At 32.5% G+C, this 23,736-nt stretch overlaps 1 protein-coding gene across 2 annotated transcripts in view; it reads left to right on the top strand.

The window, feature by feature from the left end:
• LOC118201109 (protein DENND6B) overlaps positions 1–23,736 on the top strand; it is a 180,323-nt gene that overhangs the window by 28,003 nt on the left and 128,584 nt on the right. For both annotated transcript variants that reach the window (XM_085822994.1, XM_085822997.1), the window contains exons 4-5: positions 17,700–17,780; positions 17,888–17,993. In XM_085822994.1, coding sequence (XP_085679120.1) covers positions 17,700–17,780; positions 17,888–17,993 — 187 coding nt within the window. The remainder of the gene's footprint in view (positions 1–17,699; positions 17,781–17,887; positions 17,994–23,736) is intronic.

The following is a 23,736-nucleotide window of genomic DNA, read 5'->3' as shown; positions in this document are numbered from 1 at the left end:
GAATTTGACACGTGACCTTTTCACCAACACAAATCTCGAGGGGAAGCAATTGTCACCCCCTCCCCATCGCTTTCGAAAAAGCAATTTTATCTCAGCTAATTCGGAGACTGTTGCCACTCCGAAAAATGAAATAACGTTTTCGCAGTTTTTAATTAATAACTCTGCTGATTATTGTCGTATGAAGATGAGACCGGTATCGATGAATTCGTTGATTTTTTTGGCATCCGGGGGTATGCGCTTCGAATTCCAACTCAGCCCCGTTCCGTAGATATTCTAGAAAAAAGATTTTGGCACTCGGCCAAATCCCTAAAATAGGGAAAACCCGTGAAATAAAGTACAAAACGTATGGAAACGTAGGGGAAAATTAGTTTTTAATTCATATCTCGGCTAATTAAAGTCGGACGAAGATGTCGATGGTCAATGTGGCTTTCCACGGACGCGACGAGTCCAACGGTACCTTCCGCTAAGCTCTGCACCCAGCCGTTCTTGAGAAGATGATGTTACAAACAAACAGAGGCACACAGATTTTAATAGTATAGACTAAATACTTAAAATTTCACTGTATGAATATTGTTACATTTTAAATATCATCTAAATAAAAATCCATTAAGTGATCAGTTAAATGCTCCTTATTTACATCACTTTTTGACAATTTGAAATTCAGTGTCTCTTGGCTCAGTTGAGTGTAGTATGTATGTGTACTAATTGCTCTTCTCTATTGAATTTATCTCCTTCTCTGACACTTCTTAAACTAAACAAAAGTAATTCTTCTGTTTACTATTGCAAATTTAAAATCACAGTTGAAACCTAAATGAAAATCGATATCAGATTTTGAATGAGTTATATTCTGAATCATCATACATACCATGAATTTGTTCGTAAAACATTTTTAGGTTTGCTACACATATCTCCTAACAATGATCATGAGATAAGAGCTATAACTACTATCAAATGAACAATTAAAAATATTAAAAATAAGTGATACCTTTTTAAGTTTTAAATATAAAAAAACTATAAATAAATAAATAATTACTTTACCTGACAGTACATAACTTGGATTATAATTTCTTGATATTATCATGTGAGGATGAGGTTAATAATAGATCTTTGCATGGGTGGATGACACTCCCTCTAAAGACTTCTTGACAAGAAAAGGAAACATTTATGCTGAGGAGGTTATTTAATAGGAGGAAGGATTTTTCGTCTTAGATAAGCCAACAGTAGGGATTTCTGAAGTTTCTTTCATGAGAAAATAAGTGTTTAAACTTGTCTATACTTGTTTTATTTTCATTTGTTTAATGTAATGTAATTTCGGTACTTTTCCGTTTTGCCGGTGCAAATCTCGCCAAACAGACTTTATTGGCGACAACACACAGTATATACATTAAAAAATGTAACAAATGTTAGTTCTAAGAAATTTTTATTTTGAAGTCATAAAAATTTTAATATATTGTTTAAAATTTTGTAAAAATACAATAAATAAATTAATTTGTAAAAAGACATCAATTTAAGAATTTACTTTGCTTTCATGGTTCAACATCCTGCTTCGCCATTTCATATCACGTGACCCCAAGTGATCTCATCTCACGTAAACTACGCTACAAAAATCTAATTCTCTCAGTAATTACATTAATTTAATTTCAAGTTAAATCTTAATTTGGAATAGACATTTAAATGCAAGAATTATTTCAGTTCGTACGAATAGCCTACTCAGAAATTATGTAAACCTCAGTGCTTTACTCCCTTAGTGCATTCTCATTGGAATTTCTGAATTTAACCTTTGACTTTGCCTTTTCTATATTTTCGCCTTCGGGTGAGCATTCATTGCATCCTAATTGACTTAATTACCGTGAATGGCATAAAATTGAACTATCTGGTAAAAATTGTATGTAATTGTTTGCCAGTATTGAAAGAAACAATCAGTCTGATAAGAAATGACTATAACTTGTTTTGAAAATGAGGTAAAAAAGGTTATTAGGGAGGATATTCCGTTTGGCATCGATTGTACAATTTCTGGCGACTTTATCACTTGCGCAGGCAAAATGGAAAAGTACCGTAATTTCGTTTGCGTGACTTTAATGGCATTGTGCACAGCTTATTTTTGCAAATTTCCCAGAATATGAGTCTCTTCCCCTTCCTCCCGGCCAGAAAAAAGAGCCTTCTTCAAGCGATGGGACTCACAAGGACTTTTTTCTTTTTATCATCTTCATTAAAACTATGATAATCAGAAACAATAAAGGGGCACATATTTTTACAGATTCCATTCATGTTTACATCTATTACTCCGTAATTATGGATGTTCTGTAAAAAATGATAAATATTTATATTCTTCCAGAATTGCTATAAAATAATATTAGGTTTTTCATTAACATCTTTTAAGGTTACGAATGGCAGTTATAATATTTTTAAGTTGGCAATTACACCCTAATTCATTGGCTGTAAGATTAGTGTTGTATTAGGTGATAAAAACATAACTTATACTAAGACTACATGATTATTTTAATGCTTAATTTTTGTATTTTGTATTTCCTGGCTCATGAGCAAGCCTTACTTAAATTTTATTATTATAGTTTAGAAAGTTAATTTAGTATTAATTTTAGTTTATTAGTATAATTTATGCTTGTCAACAGTTATGTATATCTAAGTTTAAGAATGATGGTAAATGGTATTGTTTTTGTGGTAATAAAATTTGTATTTTTAAGTTTGGTTTTGCTCTGTGAATAATTACTGCAGACTTAATTTTTTTTTTATGCAACTGACTATTTAATAAAACTCTGTGAGTCACTAACTAAGGGCTTCTTCATAAAATGTTTTGAAGTGTGATCTTTTTTTTTTTTTTTTTTTTTTTGTGTGTGTTTTATTGAAAGCTGAAAAAGTTGGTGACTTTTTACTAAGTTTTGAGATAAACTGGCATCAAAGACACGATTATTTTTTGTAGGTAAGATTTTTCAAGTAGTAAAAAGTTAAAAAAAAGAAGATTTGAAAAATGATGTGAAAGGATCTGTGAAAGTTTATCACCAACTGCTACAATAGCAGGTTTAAAACAACTATTTTAAACAGTAAAAATACAAGAAGGATCTTGAAAATGCTATTGCAGATCAAAAATCATTATTATTGAAAGCAAATAAACCTGAAACAATTTTTAGAAATTTTCATATTTTTGATTACTTTTCCGATGTTTCAAATCTGGGAATTGACCTAGAATTTATTAAAATAATTCTTTAAAAATATCATGTATTTGTACTATTTAAATAAATGGGTAATTTGTTGAAAATAGTACCTATAATTTCAAATATAAACATATTAAAGCATAAATTGTAGTCAATGAAATGGCTTAGAAGGAAAATTATAGCAAAAGAAAAATTTTGGGACTGTTCATAAGCCCCTGTGTTACATAATATCTGTGTTATTATATGTTTAACTAACCCCTTGAGGACCAGCATGCCGAGAATAAAGTTAAGTCACTGGACTGAATCCCACAAAATGGAACGACACCACTGGCCGACACATTTTCAACAATTAAGCCTAATTGTACAAAACATTTCATATAAAATCAACAGTTTAATGTAATGACCTCAATCATTTAATATACTAATTCTTAATATTAATACATATCACACTAATAGGAGTAAATGAAACATGCGAAATACTAAAACTATAACTACAGATAGAACACACGAAAACAAATACTGTACACATGAAAACAAATTACAAATATGAAATTTAAAAGAAAATTAAGCAATAATTATCTGCAGGTAATTAATTTCCATTTTAAAATTTTGCTGATTGTGGAATAATTAAAAACAAGGATCGACGCTGAGGACAAGGATGGCTTTTATCTGAGAAATGTTAAGCAAGTAAGGCGCCTCGAGGATCGGGAAAGCTGGTCGTTCCCCTTCTGTAATAATGCTGTAATGTTACTTTTTGATTAACCAAGAAAGCTTATGTTAAGTTTTAAAACAAATATAAAAATGTGATGTGTACACCACATGACTTCTTTGTACGGAATATTAAATTATACGCATTTTTTCTTGCATTTTGTTTAAACTTATTGGTTTTAATTAAATCTACTTCGCCGACAGCGCATAAACCACAATAGAATAAGTGCATTCTTTAAAATTCACTCTATTTGTTTACCATAGCGACACTCTGGCGCTAGGTTCACTTAACAGTATTATATTTTGTTCATATTATAACTCAGAATGCACAAAATTTATATCATTTAAAGAATTATGTAATCATTGCCACATGTTCTATTCAAATACTATAATAAAGCTAGAATGATGTATAAAAGAAATTAAGCAAACAAAACAAAAAAGAAACAGTTTTTCACAGACAATTGAGTATTTCTCATTCAATTAATTCAGTTCTCACTTCGCGAGAAGGCAAAAATACATAAAAAGTCAAAATATCTGTATTAAAAATTACAAAGTAAATCTCAAATGCTTATTTCCTCGGAAAAATTCCAGAAAGAATTCAGCATGATTTAATTGGCAATAATAAATGAATGTGTTATCTTTGTTGTTGGGAAGCTAAGTTTCTCTAGATTGGCAACAAATCCACTAGTCTCCTGTTTCAAATGTAAACATCAATGGCCGCCATTGAAAACAGGCTTAACGGCAATTAAACAACTTTAAAATTGCTGATAATTCTAAAAATATTGCACACAGATTTACTAAAGGCATAAAATCCTTAACTGGAAGATAAGAACAACATAATTCAAACATTTTTAAAGCAAAAACTGTACAATTTACAAACATATAAGGGTAAAGAAACTGAGATCACTGAGCCGGGTAACAGAATGGATATATTTATAAGTACGTTTATATACATTTGGTGCAGCGGATTGAAACCAAAATACGAGGTGCACATCTACATGTTATAGTAGTCACATATACAAAATTTCAATGTTCTGAGGCTACTCATTTTTGAGTTATGTGAGATACGTACATACGTTCGTACAGACACCATGAGAAATTCTCTTCAGAATTCATTTTAAAGCAGTTTTTTTAGTTTTTTAGTTTTTTTTTTTTTTTTTTGAGGAAAAGAGTTTTTTATTCTGTCCTTACATACAGATATCACGCAAAAACATCGTTAAATTGCATTCGAAAGCAATCAAAGTGGATATTTTCGTTGAAATCTGCTGAAGCTTTTCGCGATTACAATACTTCCTTTTTACTTCGTACAAGGAAGTAAAAACGGACAACTGGTCTGAATTTTTCAAGCACCTGCTATAGTCAGCCACATACATTTTCCCATATTCTCCTAACAAAAAAAGCAAACAACATAAATGAAAGCATTGAGCTGGATGCACTTCCCACTTTTTAATAATGAAAATATCAAAGAACAAAAACAACAACAGCAACCAAAAAAAAAAATAATAATAATAATAAAATAGCAACTGTCACATTACTGTAAGCACATTACATTGTAACATTACAACATTACTGTAAGTTTAGCTAAGCACGAATCTACCACTGTTCATAACATTCTGAATACAAAAGCAAAATATGCCACTGTTCATAACATTTGTATGAAAACTGATTAAAGTGTCTTTTTTTTTTTTTGTTTTTGTTTTCTTAAACGATGCAAGTAATAAAAATGTTTTTTATGTGTAAGGTATTTTTGTCTTGCTTGCATTTAAGAATTAGTAACTATTTAAATTTAATTTATTATTAAAAACTATATTTTTATCATTTAAAAAGTCTTTTTAACATTCTGAAAAATCTCCTGATTTTTTAGTGTCATAGGTTGGCAAGTATGCGCATGGCAGTGTGCATCTGAAATGTGAACCTTGCAATACTCTCAATACTCAGTCAACTCTGAGCTAAAAATTGAGAAACTTATGCTGTCTCCCGTCTATTATAGTTTTCCCTGTCTGCTGAGAAATCTCTAGTACCTTTTATTTCTCGAAATTACCGTAAGGTATATGAGGGTCAGATATATAATCAATTTCAATAAATAACAAATCAAATATAAAATCAATAAATAAATGCATAAATTTATAAATTTATGTACAAATATGACCATGATGCAGTTTACATTATATACACTATGGGGACTATGTAATATGGCCATAGTAAGTGTCTAGCCTGTTGTAATGAACAACTTTGGGCTTAGAATTTGATGACTATAGCCAGCCAAAGACTTACCTCCCAGTCAATCAAGAAGAATTTCATTCCTGCCCTAAATTGTAACCGTGTCATTCCACTACCATAGCCAGACTGAGGACAAAACACTTGAAAGGAATGAAGATATCCTTTGATGGTCAACGAATTATAATAGCTGTCCTCACTATAATGATATCCAACTTTCTCCAAACCATCTCTTTGACTGTCCTGCTATTTTGGCCAAGATCTTCAGTATAGATATAACTCCCTAGCACCAATTCCTCTATTCTTCGAAAATTATTGGTGATGCTGAGACTGTTCTGAATGCTTTTGGTTCTATTTGACTCTTCTGCACTGACTTCTTGGACAAGGCAAGGCAACAACAATTTGATGACTTATGGATTTGAACTACAATGTTGCTCAGCCATTGTAGTTCCCAATGTGACTGTAGTTTAGAAGAGAGTCTTTTCCATCAAATCGATTTCCATAACCTTATCTGGTCACCTTGCTTGAATGGATATACTGTAGCTCTCATGTCACATTGGGTCTTTATCTTTTCTGCCGCCAGGTTGACTCACTTTCATGCAAAATTGTGCATCACTTCAAGCCATGCCTGAAGATCTTGAATGTACTCCTCTGCGAATGAAGCCACATCTGGATGGTGACCAAACAAGAAATTGCAACTGCAGAGCTCAACTGAAAAGCATCTTGGGTGGCAAACAGCCAGTAGTGTCATGGAAAGCACTGTGATATGTCAGTAAAAAACAGAGATAGTTTTTTGTCCCAGACCTGTTGATTTTTGAAAACCACCAGTGAAAGGTTAATGATATGATTAAACATTTCTATCATGCTGAGACTGGGGATGTAAAGGTGTGTTGATGCCATGTAGCTTGCAGGTTTTTAATTACAGCCGATGTAAAATTTCTTCCTTGATTGGAATGTAACTGAAAAGGCACTGAACCTGGAAATACAATGCTGTATCATTAACTCTGCTACTGTAACAGCTTCTTGATCAGAAACAGGATAAGCTTCAGACCATTTGGTGAAGTAATCAAAGATAACAATGATGTATTTGTTGCCATCAGCAGTTCATGGTAGAGGTCCCATAATGCCAAAAGTGATATGTTCAAAAGGTGCTGCTATATTCTAATGTTGCAGCTTCCCTTGACTGCATTTCTTTTGATTTCTTCGACCCACACAGGCATCGCTAGATTGGCACCACTTTTTCATGTCATACTCTGCATTACTCCAATAGAAGCGCTCTTGAACTCTCTGCAAAGTCTTTATTATTTTATTAAGTGGCCTCCTGTAGGGCTGCTATATTTATAGTGTTTGTTAAGGATGTCCGGGATCTTGGAAGTATCAGCTGCCATTGGAAAGCCTTTCCATCATCTTATTCGAATTTCTGGTGCAAGACGCCATTTTGAATAAAGGAGCGAGTCCCATAGATTCTCAATGAATATGTAATATTACCAGAACAATATGTACCAGAAATATTGTTTTGTCGTAGGACTATAGATCGAAATGTCCTGCCAGATAAGTTTTCTGTTTGAAGATTCTATTAAGTCAATTACGAGTTTAATATCACCATCCTCCAGCTGGTCTTTCCTGACTTCTTTGTCACTCCATGGGTCTCAATCAGACAATGTTGATATTGTAATTTGTCAAGTAACCAATAATAGATAGTGATGTCATATTCCTGGAAGTCCATTTGGCTGTTTGACCTTTGGGATTCTTGAAGTTTAAAAGTTATGCCAACGATACATGATCTGTGCAGAGCAGATATTTTCTGCTCTAAAGATAATGGAAATGTTCTATAGTTTTAACGTTAATGAGCAATTCCTTCCTTGTGACACAGTTATTTCTCTCCAGTTTAGATAGACACTTGCATTAGTATGCTATGACATGTTCTTGATCATTTATTTCTTGAGACATGACACCAGCAACATTCTCATCACTTGCACCTGTATCGAGAATAAATGGTTTATTGAGTTGTGGAGACTTCAGGATTGTCATAGATGTTAAAGTCACCTTCAGTTTGTTAAATGCATTCTCACATACTTTTGTCTGTAAGAACTTTTTGCTTGCTCTCTGACTTTTTATGAAGGAGTCTTGCAATGGAAGAAACATCCTTCACAATTTTTCTATAATTGGTGCAAAGCCTCATACTTCTCAGCTGATGGACATTTTCAGGACGTCTCCAGTCTTTAATTGCAAAGGCAGTCACCAGCTGTCCTAGTTGCTCATGCATCACTATTGTCACTTCCATTCAACCCCATTCCTGACACCAAAAATTGTTGTACACATACAGGTTCATAATAGATTGAATGCACACAGAACCGATGAAAGCTTGATAAAATTTATTTTATGGAAAGAAACACTTCACAGTTCTGGAATTTTCCACAAAAATATTCGTACACCTCTTTACAGTATCGCAGAATACAATCAGTTCAAACTACTAAGGACATTCAACACAACTCATTGAAAAGTGCATCTGAAGAGCAATGCTAACACTTAGATATCTCAATATGCCAAACCATGCCAAACTAACATTTGAGAGCTTAAGCTCTTTCTGGTCTTATATGGTTTTCAGCCAGCCTCTGAGAAGTGTCTAGTATGTCTCGAAATTACTGGAAGGCGTATGAGGACCATATACGGCTGCAGTTGCATATGAAATCAATTACAGTTACTCAATTATAATACCTATTACTGTGTTACAAGGACCAAATCCAAATTTTTCCAAGTCGACTTATGACTTCCAAGTGAACAAGTGTTCCCAACTGTATTTTAATTTTTCAATAATAATGTAACTCAAAAGGAACTAAACTTATTACTTTTTACCTTAGATTATTATAAACAAAATAATTGTATCAATATCCTTTTTTATTTACTACTGTCTTAAAGTATAATATACAAAGGTAAAGATGCATTAAAACTTAAATATTATCCTTATTTTATACCAAATTATTAAGTTACTGAACTATTTTTATAATATTACTTAATGTATTTCTTTTTATAATTTTAACTTAGATTAGTTGTTGGAGTAATAGGGTCATTTTCTCAAGATCGTCAAGCAACTCATCACTTAATAATTCCGACTCCACTATTCATTCTCATATTAATCCAAGTGTATATCTGCCATCATCATTTGCATTATCTGAGCCCACCAGCGGCCGAGCGGTAAAGTCGCTGAACACTGGTAGTTCGGTCCGAGGTTCGAATCCCACGAATTTCGTGGTTTTCCCCATGTGTAACGTGTATACAAGCCAGTTTCCCTTAGAAAGTCCTCCACGAAGGCATCCCTCCTCTTTGGCAGATAGCCCTATTGTTCTTTGCCATAATTAAATACACACACACACACATACACATTTGCATTATCTACAATATCTACAGAACAAAATGATAATCCAGCTGTATTAGATTCGAATGATTAAAGACTAATGAAAATTCAAAATGCTTACGATAATTGCATATCTCTTTTAAAGAGCAAACATAAGAGATATATTTCTAAAGAACTTCGCAACAAAATTAAATCAATTATCGAATTCTTCAAAGATTGTGCACTGGATAATACTTCAACTAGACCAACATCACTCAATCTTCATGATGTTGCAACTGAACCAGCATCAGTAACATTAAATGATGCATCAACATCTCCAGTAAGCACTCTAACCTTGTAGCCAACTTTTGAACCCCTAATATCATGGCAAAATGTGATTGAAATATCCCAGAAAGAATTGACAATTCTGCCAATATATGTCCAAGGAAAACACAGGATGATCAAGTACATAATTACTCCTCTCTTTCATGAAAAAAGAAAATCATTTAATTCATTTATTGACAATATAGGATATCAACCAAATTTCAGTTATAAACAAGTAGAATCAAACGACTGTCTTCAAGTGAATAGAGAACTTTATCCAAATATGGAATTTTATAACAACAACCTAGAATCCAGAAATGATCCAAACTGTCAAATAAACCAACCAAGAAACAACTCCATGTATACTAATTCAAGATCATATGCAGAAGTTATGAGTATTATACCAAGTAAACCGAATAATACCATACTCTTATACCTAAAGGATGCAAGAGTATAGAAATTTTCAAGATAAAATGCAAGAAATATTACCAATGCAGAGACTAAATGTCAATGTCAAATGCCAATGACCATTCATCAAGGATGCCTTGCAATACAGTGTCGTAACCCAGAAGATATAGAAAAAATCAGCTATAACCTCAGTGCCAAAACAGTTGCAAAAGAAATAGTTAACATAAAATTTCTTAAAGCCAGAATGCCAAAATGCATAATTCATAATATTCCAAAAAATTTCAACTCTGATAAACTGATTCAAATTATAGCCCAAGAAACACAATCAAATAGTTCCGAGCTAAGACCCCTATTTTAACTGAATGATAAAAAATAATACTGATAAATGGATCAAAAAATGTCGCTGTCAGACTTTCCAAAATTGTATGAGTAAAACACAAGTACATATTGGATGGCACAGCAATAAAATAGCCGAATTTATCAGTGTATGCAGATGCCAAATCTGCCAGGACTTCTCCCAAGACTAAAGCTTGCCATTTCAAACAAAGATGCTCATTCTGTGGTGGAAAACATCATGTTTCTTACTGCTCTACCCAAACTCTGTACTGCATAAACAATGAAAAGTATGCAACTGGATTAACAATGAAAAGAATGCAACAAACGTTGACTGTAAACATCCAGCTTCAGCTATTTCCTGCTCTACATATCAAACAGAAGTTAGACAAGTAAAATCCAGGACATATTATCAACAATAATGCAAGATCCTGCAGACTATCTATAGACCATTTCCATCAATAATAATAAAAAATATATATAATTGCATCCTATTACTCCAAATAAATCTTCAAGGAGCAGAGACCTCCACCGACCAACTATGTCAGTATCAAGTAGATCATCCAGCAGATATTATAATAACACAAGAAACTAGTTGCATTGCTGGCAAGGTAGGAATAATTCCAAATAACTGGACAGTTATTTAACATCATGCTTCAAATGCTATTTTATCTCCTCGCACAGCCATATTCATTCCAAACAATAAATGGAATCCTACAATTATTAATGCTCGAGACCTAACCACAATTTCAATCAATACTAATGCATCTCAGTTTCTTATTACTATTATCTATATATCTCTGTCAGAAAATCCAAACCAAACCTTATCCATACTAAATGAAATCTTACAAAAATATAATAGTATGCATGCTATTAGTGGAGACTTTAACTTGCATAGTACTTTATAAGGATACTTACTAACTGATCTCAGAGGAGAAATGCTTGAAGAATTTTTAAATGCAAACAATCTCATTCTACATAATAAACATTTTACTGACTCACCTACCGTTGATAATACCTACAATAAATGTTGGACTGATCTTCTTATTTCTACAACCCATCTTGCTAATAAAATTAACAACAGATCAATACTAGATAAACATACTGAATCTGATCGCAAATATATATCTTTTGATATAACTGAATATATGTCCTTTACCACACTTACAAGATTTAAAATCAATAATAACAAAGAAAAGAAGTTTCAACAAAAGTTCAATCTAATTTCAAATGCCTTTACCAATTCTATTATTCAATGTATAACCAAAACAGAACTTAATAATGTTATCAAGGAACTTATCAGAAAGATTCAGGATACATGTGAACATACCTTCTTCAAAAGATCATCAACTCCCATTAAAAAAGTTAGCTGGTGGACAAAAGAACTCCACAAAGAAAAACACAAAACACGATTAAGTATTACAAAGAAAACTCAAATCATCGCAAACTGATGAAGAACGACTCATCATACGCCAAAAATACAGAAACAGAAAGCCTGATATAAAAAAGCAAATAATATCTGCAAAACGTAAAGAATGGCACAACTATTGCTCAAACAACCAAGATATATATGGTTCATTGTACAAAATTGCAACCAACAAAATCTTCCACTCAACGCAACTTCCAGTCACTAATGTGGGAAATACTGATGAAAATTTTATGAAGATCACTTTAGAAAACATCCTAGATGTTATTCTAACAAAAGATAATAGATATGATGATTCAACAAAGATTAATTTGTTGAATAACCTTTCACCCTTTCTGTCCTCCTCTCTTAATAATAAATTCCTATATCTCCCTCTAAAAAACTATCATCACCTTTATTCTTCTGTCCTTCCCTCCTTGCTCTATTTGATTAGTGATTGGGAGCTATACCTGTGCAATCTTTAATGAAGTTCTGGTGCTCCCAACACTTTTACCTGTACTTGTTTCCAAGTGGTCGCCATGGTTGGCGACTTGTGGCGATTTCTCGCTAATTTTGGAGACAAAAATTAGTTGCCAAAACAGTCACCAGCCTGGCGTTATCTTGCCATGCTACGTGGAAAGCCAGGGAAGTCAGGGTATTTCATACGGTGATCCCCCAAAAAGTGAGTTTTACTCCAACTTTGGAAGTGATCACTTTGTTGGCGAATTATGTATCGCGGGAGTGTCATTTGGGCAGTTGGTGTAGAACCAGTTTTTGTAGCTCCAAGCAGATTGTCTTTTAGAAAGGCAAGGCAAGTTTCGAGTAGCCTTGAGAATCGAGAGACTGGCATGTGCATGTGCAATGCATGTTGAACTAAAGAAAATAACTTCCCATTCTTGTATAAAACAAAAACAGTTTAATCATAGTATACGGTACTATAGAAGTTAGAATAGCCTCTATGTACTCTTTTCTAACCTCAACGTATGATATACATGGGATTTGGCGACATTATGATGAGCAGTAAATGGGTCATTTTGGCATTGGTTACAATTTTCAAAGTCATAGTGTATACAGTCATAAGTCTTTAATCCAGGCTCATTGGGACTTTGGCGATTCCGGATTATCGGTTTTTCCGGATTTTAGATCATCAGTTTAAATCTGGTAAGATGGCATGCAGAAATTATAAAATTAAAAATATGAAACTGTAATTTATGAAATAAAGAGCATTTATGGTCTACAGGGTACCAAAATTTACAAAAAAAAAAAAAAAAAAAGCTTTATTTGTTTATTTTATTAAGCATTTCTTTCAACGTGCGCATGCGTAAAACATACGTTACGCATAGTCAAAATTAGAAAATTGCAACCAGAAAACTATTTGATGTGTATTCGTGATATTTATAATGACGAGGAATTTGATTTAAATCATATCAAAGACGGAGTACATCGAGATGAAATGGTACATTTAGTAAGGAATTATAAGCCGAATAAAACAAAAACATCTGCGCTGAAGATAAGGATAGCCCCCCCCCCTGCGGAGCAGCGTGAAATTGATAAACATATTTCGGAATGATTAGAGAATCAAAGAATATGCCTTTATCCATTTTTTGAAGCAATTCCACTTTTTGTTTGATGGACATCGAAACATGCTTTCGCTTTGTAGATGCTTTGGTAGCTTCAGAATAGGAAATTTTTTTGACATAATCGAAAGTTCAAGCTGACTTTTATAAAATTGCTCTAACAGTCTGCAAAAAATAATAAGTCGGATCCAATTAGAAGATTAAGGAACAATGCAATCTGCAACATTAACTGAAATAGATAATTAGATAATTTTAGCTTAGCTTATATCGTACGTTATACATTAAACGCGCATGCATAAACGTATTATGCGCATGAGTAGACGCATATGTGCATGTGTAAAGGTAATGTGCATGCGTTGATGCATGCTCAGAAAGTTTGTAGCTTTGAGGTCCAGATTATAGATCATTCCGGATTATGGACGTCCGGATTAAAGACTTTTGACTGTAATAGGATTTTACCACAAAATTGTTTTAAGACTTTTCCCCCCCTTTTTAATAAATGCCTTATTTTTCATTTTGCAGTAAAATGAAAAAAATAGTAACCAGTCATCTAGGCTAACCATTTAATATAAATATATTTGCCAAAATATCGTTGATTATTATAATTCAATTTTTAAGTAATTTATTTTAGTTTTATTCTTATCATTTAATGTTGCTTCTTTCCTCTAAAAACTGTGTTAGTTAATAACACTTTCAAATTTTAGCCAATTTTCTCTGGCATAATTATGAAACTAATTCTAGTAGTATGATGACATACTATCACAAAATTTAATGCACATATTCTTTGCTTATGTATGCTGCTAAATAAATATAAAATACCTGAATTTATTTTGAAATATCATTAGAATAGTTTTGTGTTTAGCTGTAAAATATCTGCAAAAAAGATATTATTTAATCCAAATTGGGCAGATTCTAATCTCAGTCTTCAGTCGAGAAAACAACTTATATTATAGTTATAATAGTAATGCTTTGGGGTTATAAATGTAATAATTCTGGGTCAAAAAATAATAGATAAAAAACCCCTGTTCCTTAAACAAGGTAACTGGTCGATAGGATTCAAAATCCATTGGGGTTTCCCCGCACGGGTTCGAATCCTGTCTACTTTTAATTATATGTAATAATTCTGAGAGTATAGAAGAGGAATCAGGTTGCGGTCATTTCTGCGCATGTAAAATCATCTCAGTAAATATTTATCAAATCATAATGAAATCTGAGACATTTTTATGATTCAGTCATAATGAAATATGATAAACTGCCATGTACATTTATTCTTAAAATTAAGATGCAGGCATTTTAGATAAGAAAGCAAAGTGAGGAGATGTTAACAAGGTAGAAGCCAGCAGAAGAAGTGATGTAACTAGCTGCCAGGGTTATTTATACCAGGTGGGATGTACAAGTACAGCTAATCATTGATTGGCTAGTTAGTAGTATTACATAACGTAGAAAATTCTTGAAATTTGGGAGAACAAGTGAATTTAGGGGGAGAGCACCAAATTTAGAATGTTAATTTTAAGATCGCCAATTATTTTTTAAAGCAGCTATTATGTTATTATATCTTACATATTTATACAAGTCATATGTAATTGCCAAATTTTTATGTTCTCAAGTGGTACCATAATTAATTTACCTCTCAGCAGAGCCAATGCACATTATGCAGATAGACTGAAATTTTCATAAAACAATTTAAAAAAGTTCATACATTGCATTGAAAAAATCAATGAATTTCATTTCTGATTTTGTTTATTACTTAGATGGAATGTTTAATAGATATTTAATTTATTTTGCAAATGAAAGTTATTGAGGAAAGCAACTCCTATTTATAGTCTAGTAATGCTTTGCGAATTATATATATATGGTTATTATATATATGTATATATGTGTGTGTGTGTAACTGGCAAAGTATTCTGTTATCAAGTGGTACCATAATTAATTTACCTGTAGCACAACCAACATGCACTATGCGGATAGACTGGAATTTTCTTAAAACACATCTGGAAAACCTGGAAAAGTCGGAATTTCATTCTCCTGTTTGAGTGGCAACCCTGTAAATAGACTAGCCCCTGTATTCTTATTTTTCCAGAAGAGCATCATCTCTTTAGATTTTCATGTTACATTATATGGGAGAAAATAAAATAGTTTCACATATAATTTCACTCAGATTATTTATATTGTACAAAATTCGTAACAATTTATACTGGTTATCATAAACTAAGCAAAAATCACAAAAATAATGATAACTCCCTCAAAAATAAGCCAAACTGTGTAAAATTTGAATATGTTGCCAAGTAAGAGTAGCTAAGTAAAACTGCGATATGCAAATTAGTGGCACTGCTTTCGGAATACATCATCTGCTAGGAGCATAAAAGTCCATGCTTGAGAGCAAGCCCATATATTTCACTGTGACATTGACATAAAAAATCTGAGATAGCCAATTCGTAACAATGACTTCCAAGCATCATTTGCCTGCAGAACTGCAATGGAGAGCCATTGGGAGACTAGAGGCAGGACAAAGTCAAACAGAAGTGGCCAAATGGCTAAATGTGAGTCCTTCTATGGTTCATGGACTTTGGAGGCAATTTCAAACCACAGATTCGGCATCTAGGAGGTTCAGCCAAGGACGGCCAACTGTTACGAGAGCGCCGATGACCGATATTTGACATTATGTGCATGCAGGAACAGAACCGCTACTCCGACTCTTTTCTTAGATCCTCCCTTGCTGCAGCCACCGGAAGGTTCGTGTCAATGTCAACTGTGTGTAGAAGGCTTCATGAAGGTGGTCTGTATGTGAGGTGACCAGCCATTTGTGTGCCGCTCACATCATGCCATAGGAGAGACCCTTTTATAGTGGGCACGACAACATGTCCACTGGACGCCTGATCAATGGAGGGCAGTTCTCTTTGCGGATGAGTCCAGGTTTAGTCTAGAAAGCAATAGTAGACGTTGTTTGATATGGAGAGAATCTAGAATCCATCATCATCCGTGAAAGAGATGTATACGGAAAGGCAGTGTCTGTGTTTGGGGTGGCATCTCTTTGGGTGGACGCACAGACCTCTATGTCTTTCCAAGGGGAACCGTGAATGCTGAGAGATTTATAGAGATGACATCCTTGATGTTTATGTGCGCCCATATGCCAGGGCAATAGGTGATGCTTTCCTGTTACAGGACAACAACACAAGTCCACACAGGGCTCACATCGTAGATGATTATCTTCAAAAGGAAACAATTATGCGCATGGAGTGGCCAGCTCGATCCCCGGACTTGAATCCTATCGAGCATGTTTGGTATGCTTTAGGGAGACATCTAGCTGCTTTCAATCTCCCCCCTCAAACCCTTGTCGTGCTTGCAACTGCTTTGCAAGAGCAATGGCTCTTGCTTCCTATGGAACTGATAGACTGCATAATTGAAAGCATCACACGTTGTTGTATGTGCTGTATTGCTTCTAGAGGCGATCATATTCCATATTGAAGGTACTTTTCCTATAGCAAACTGACATCTTCGATTTGTTCATTTTAAACATTCTAATTTTTATACTTATTTGTCTGGTAATTTCTTTTTATGTTATTTGATACCTTACTATGTGTTGTATATTGTGGGTAAGTTTCATTAAATTCTACATGTAACTTTTTCAGTAATCGTGATCTTTCTGATTTTTCCTTAATTTATGATAACCAGTGTATTTCTTTTTTAACTAAGCAAACTAGATTTTTTGATTTTCAATGGTTAGGATTATTAATGTTTGAGAAATGGAGCCATGTATCTGTATAATTTCTGGTTAGTTTGTATCTTGCCCCCCCCCCCAAAAAAAAATTACATCTGGAGTTTTACTCTCTCTCTCTCTCTCTCTCTCTCTTTTTTTTTTTTTTTTAATTTGGAGTTATAATAATTCTTGTTTAATTTATATACCATACATGTATGGAAATGAAAATTTTTGATAATAAAAAAATGATTTAAATTTTTTGATAATGTTTCACATTTCAAATTGCAGGAATATCAGATCTTAACATTTTTCAATTCTTAAGCTGGAATTTTAAAAAACGAGATCACAGTTCTTTCTTAAAAAGATAATTCTATGAGGATTGTGAATTTTTTTAAATAGAGACTTGGCTGAAAAGTTGCTTTTTGTACAAGATTTATTATTATATAAATTTAATGTATAAGATTTAACTTATAAAATTTTGTCCATAATCCATCATTTATATATAGATTTTTCTTCCTTTTTACAGATAGATTTTTCTCATTTTTTTGGATTTGTATATTTTCGTCAAGTGAAAGACAAAACTATCCCAAGAGGATATTTCCAAAAGGTCAGTAAGTGAAAGTATATTTTTTATAATTATTTCTATCTCTTATTTTGTATCTATTTCTTAGAAGCAAATACCTGATAACTTAATAAAAAATTTATGAATTTCAGTCAATGGTCTTGTTGACAAAACTTCCACTGATATCTCTGTTCACAGAAGTCTTAGCTAAGATTGCTCCTGTGTTCTTCAGTTCTGGAGAACCAAGTATTGAATCAGGTATGAATATTATTTATGAAAGTCTAAAAGAAATTTTATTTGTTTTGAAATTCAAGCTAATAAAATTCTTGTTCTAAAACTATCATTATATGAAAATTATTTCAATAGTATATTTATTACAAATTACTATTATATATATATATATATAAATTATATTGCAGATTGTTCAAGTATTTTAACGTATATTCTTAAAACTATTTCTAGAAGCTTCAATTTCAGATAAAACTAATTTTATTATGTTCTTTAAAAGAATGTTTCATGGAGATCTTCACACAACTCTTTTGCCTCTGAAATTTAGTAGATTTTCTATGATTATTAACTGCAGCCACTTAATCTTTGTAAAAACATCTTAGCTTATGTGGCTCCCTAAATGAAATTTCTATGCTTTAATAGACTAACAACAATATTTGATGTTTCAAAGACAAAATGTTCTGATAATGGCAACTTCAGTACAAAAGTCTTTGCTAATTCAAAACATTTTCAACGAGTTTTGTGGAAAGGAAGTATGTTAAAAAGAGTTCATTTAAAAATATGACATTATAATATGTTAATTTTGTAGAGCAGCAGAAATTGAGATCAAAATTCCAAGTTTATTTGAATGGAATTTTTATGTGTTCCTGGATGACTATTAAAATTATAGTTCATCAATGAATATGAGGCTGAAGACATGAACTGAACCATTCTCTTTTTACTTCCTTGTATGAAGTAAAATAAAGGAAGTATTGTAATCACAAAAAATTTCGGGTATCATATTTCAAAGAAAATATCCATTCTGAAAGGCTTAAAAAAAAAAAAAATAAATAAATAACAAAAGAGAAAATTTCAGATATTATTGTGCAATTAAATGAGCTCAGTTAAACATTTGAGGACATTGATTTTGATTGCTGCAAAGAAAGTTTTCCAATGATCGGGAATAACTGTTTCTTTTTGCAGATGTAAGAATGCATATGGAACTGGGCCCACCAGCGGCCGAGCGGTAAAATCGCTGAACACTGGTAGTTGTGTCCGAGGTTTGAATCCCGCGAACGGGCTGGCTGCATGGGCGTTTTCGTGGTTTTCCCCATGTGTAACGTGTATACGAGCCAGTTTCCCTTAGAAAGTCCTCCACGAAGGCATCCCTCCTCTTAGGCAGATAGTCCTCGAGGCTTTGCCATAATCACACACATACACACACACACGCATATAGAACTGGAACTTGTATTTTCAATGCCGATGTCAAGAAATAACACAGAACAACCTGGATGTCTTACCATGCCAAAGTGCAAATTATGACGTAGAGTTTTAATTGGGAGGGGGGCAACTATGTGATAGTTTCTGAGCTGCAGGACAAGGAATAGTACACAATTTTACTGCAGGTTCAGAACTGAAGTTAAAATTTTGTGAGAAGAATGAATTTGAATATTTCAAGCTTTTTACAGTTTGAAGCTGATAAACAAAATCGTAGAAGAAACTATGATTATTTTATTCAAAATGAAAAAGAGTGTAATAGAAAATTCTAATGATAAAAAAAAATGATTGCATTATGCTAAGTGTAAGAATATTGCATCCACGGAAATGTCTTCATTTTTAACTGTGGCATTATGCTTTGTGGACATATAGAATACAATGCATAAATTGATTGAAACTACATTTTTTTCCTCAAAATAATGCTTCAGATGGTTTTAAAAAATTGTTAACCTTTTTGCAGTTCGTGAATGATAAAATAATCATCAAAGACAAATTCTGATTATAATGGCTTGCCAAAATTTAGGGAGGTATTTGATATAGTTAACTGAAATTTTAAATTAGTTTAAGGTACCTTCTTGGCAGTTAATGAAGCTGTCATCATGACTTTTAAAGGCCATGAATTTTTTATAAGTATATCCCTAAAAAACATAACTATAGGGGCTTAAAAGTTTACAAACTGTGTAATGAAAATGCATACACATATGACATAAAACATTATTTGGAAACATAAAGACAGAACATTTGAAGATCAAAATATATTGTAATCTATGTAACGTTTAGTAAAATGCACGAAACTAAAAAGGTAATCCCTGTTTATGAATAAATATTTTTTTATTCCTCGACTCTTTATAGAATTAAACAGTTATGGAAGGGGGGAAACCTTGCCACAGAACAGTGCAAGTTCAACAAAATGATTTATCCAAGAATTTGGTGGTTAGAAAAGCAGGCAATTTAGATATGAAAAATATTCAAATAGTTTCAATTATAGCATGCTTTATATAAGAGAGAAATGTTATGTAATAATTCTGCTCTCAAGGGTTTTTCTAACTGTGCATTCCTTGACGGAAACTGATCGACCAAAAAAAAAAAAAAAAAAAAAAAAGGTTTAAATACGAGTTAAGAGGTAAAGGATAGGACCCTTTTGCTTTCCGTGTGTGTTCTAGTAACAATGAAATTTTTTCCCTTCCCTGACGAAATCTTGGCCACTGTGTAGTCTGCAGGAACAACATTTGGAAAGACTCCTATGATGGTGATGTGTATGCTTTGTGAGTTTAGATTCTTATTGTTAACTTATTATAGTTATTAATAACTTATTTTACTCAGCAGTTTCTGTGATACTTACTTGTTGGTTAAACTGAATTATATTTTCTTGGTGATAATTTTTTTTTGGCATCAAAAAACAAAACATCAAGGGTAAGTACTAAAGATGAAAATAAACAAGAAAGAAATTCCGAAAACTTGAATTTACTCAAAAGGAAATGGCATACTGTGTAAAAGAAAAAAACATGGAAAAAAATGCTAATCAAGCTTATGTTTTTGCTGTTGCATTTAGCTATGCAATACAACTATGAGTTTTCGATGGTATTTGTAGCAGAATAAGAAAAAGTTGTTTTGAAAACGTTGAAAGAAAAAATACAAAAACTCCAAACTAGGTAATTGCAAACAACATGACTGACAACTCAATAATATTTATGGATTATTGGAAATAATATTCAATGGTGAATAAGGGTTCTCAGAATATCACTGGAAATGTTTTGTCACACACACATGCACATAGAGGATGAGAGGGAAACCATTTTCATAGACTCCAACTACTACGGATTCTCCGTAGTTTCTACGGAAATTCATGAAAAACTACAAGCTACGAAAAGTATGGAAAAAACTACGGATTTTACAGAAACAAGAGCAGGAGAACCAGTACGCAAAACGGAACCAACTAATTCATCTGATGATTGGCTGAATACTCGTGTTATCATATATCACGTGTTGAGTGCGTTCCTAGTTTTGAAGAATTAGCCAATCGTAGATCAGTAACTCCAACCGTTAACGACTTATCAATAGTTCCACCCACTTGTCTGTCTCCCAGGTTCCTCGCTGATGCGTGTTTAGGCAAAGAATCTCTAAGGATCTTCCTTAGAGATTCTTTGGTTTAGGCTGCATTGTGTAGTTTACGGCGAGAGCTTAGCGTGTGTCTTGTGAACTGTGAATCAGGTGAAAGAATTTTAATCATAATGCTGCCTCGAACGAAGAAGCCAAAATTATCAAAGCAGAAGTTTAAAGATTCATATTCTTCAGAATTTCCATGCATTAAAGCGTCCGAAATTTCTGTGAATCACACACACTGCAGTGTATGCAACAAAGACTTCTCAGTTGCTCATGGCGGAAAAGATGACTGTAAACGGCATGTGTTTTCTCAAAAGCATATAGAACTTGGCACCGTAAAATCTAAAGAAATAACAAATTTCTTAATAAAAGATGATGAAACAGATCCTATAAAAGCCGAATGCTATTTTGTTCGTTTTTTAATTGAACATAATCTACCGCTTTCTGTTTCGGATCATTCCAAAGAGCTTTTCAAAGCAATGTTTCCGGATTCTGCCATAGCAAAAAAATTTAGCTGCAGTCATACCAAAACTGCTGCTATTGTGAAAACGCTTGCAGAAAATACTGTTGCTGATATTATAAAATCAGTGTGCAGTACATCATTTTCTCTAAGTACTGATGGAAGTAATGATAACAAACTGTACCCATTGGTTATAACATACTACAGTAAAGAAAAGAGAGTGATAATTACTTCATTGATTTCTATTTTAGAATGCACGAATAATACAGGAGAAGGTATTTTTAATTGTATAAATGAAAACTTTAAAAACAAAGGTTTAGAATGGAAAAATTGCTTATCATTTTCTTCAGATAATGCTAGTAATATGATTGGAAAGTTTAAAGGTGTAGCATCATTTATCAAAATGCATCAACCAAGTATAATCACCCGAGGTTGTCCGTACCACCTCTTGCATATAGCTGCAAAAAAAGCTACTGAAAAATAATTTGGCTCAGAAATTGAAATGTATTTATTATATATTTTTACTAAATATATAAATAAATAGATATATATTTTTACTTGGAGAAAAGTTCGAAACGGAAGCATAGCTTCAAAGTTGCTCAACAAATTTTGGGACAGAATGCAAAATCTCATAAAATTTTGAAATATTGCAGTACGAGATGGTTGTCTCTTTTAGAATCTATAACAAGGATTTTGGAACAGTGGGATGCTGTGATAAATTTTTTTGGAGATAAACCAGATAACAGTGAGAATGAAGGAAAGAGATTGCAAAACATTAAAAAAATTTTACAGTCACCGACCACCAAATTGTACTTGTTATTTTTGAAAAATACTTTGCCTTTGTTTATAACAGTAAATATTAATTTGCAACAACAAGCTCCTTATATACATAAATTGAGAAGAGAACTTTTTGAACTTTTAATGAATTTATTTGTTAGATTCGTAAAACCATCAGTAATTTCTAAAGAAAATGAAGATGTTACTCTAACGTCTATTCCATTTCAGAAGCATAGTAAACAAAAAGAAAATGAAAATTTAGTGATTGGTGCGGAAACAAGACTATATTTAAAAAATGCCAAGTTGAATGAAAGTGAAGTGAAATCATTTTTCAATTCTGTGCGAGCTTTTTTTGTAACTGCATGTTCATATATAATTGATAAATTTCCACTGAGTGATCCATTTCTAAAACATGCTGAAGTTGCTGACATCAACTTGAGAACTGAAGTCTCATTTTCATCTGTTCTTTACTTGATGAATACTTTTCCATCCATTATTGATGAAAAATGTCTTAATCAAGTAGAAATTGAATTTTCCATGTATCAAGTAGATGATTTGAAAGAAATTGTAGATTTGCGTATTGATATAGCATGGGGAGAAATTGCCAAATTAAAAAATATGAATGGGTGTATTAAATACAAAGTATTGCCTTCTGTAATGCTTGCTGTCTTAATAATACCTCATTCAAATGCAGCTTGCGAAAGAATTTTTTCTATTGTTAAAAAAAATCAGACGGAATTTCGACCAAATTTAGGTCTTAAAACTCTTGAAGCAGTTTTGATTGAAAAAATAAATATGCAGGCAAATGAAGAACTGTGTTATAAAAAAACATTCTCAAAATCAGAACTTAAGCTTGCTAAGCATGCTACATATAAATCTTTGCATTCATAAATTATGCGTATTTTGTTTAATACTTATATGTATCATTCTTGGTTATTTAAATTTTATTTCCCTGTAGAAATCATATCCAGAATAAAGATATGATTTATAGCTTCTGATTTTTTCTATGATTAGTAGTGATTTGAAGTACTTTTTATTAGTGAATGCTTGAGGAGTTAAAAGAAAATTTCTAATTAAATGTGCATATAATTTACAAGGTATATTTTTAATTATTCAGTTTTATATGTATATGGATTTTAAATGTAATAAAATTGATTACAATTAATTATTAATTTA

The sequence above is a fragment of the Stegodyphus dumicola genome, chromosome 1, assembly GCF_044657685.1.
Source record: "Stegodyphus dumicola isolate Sdum_Otavi_A_Nest chromosome 1, ASM4465768v1".
NCBI classification, from domain to species: Eukaryota; Metazoa; Arthropoda; class Arachnida; order Araneae; family Eresidae; genus Stegodyphus; species Stegodyphus dumicola.
This window is presented reverse-complemented; position numbering and strand designations above follow the sequence as displayed.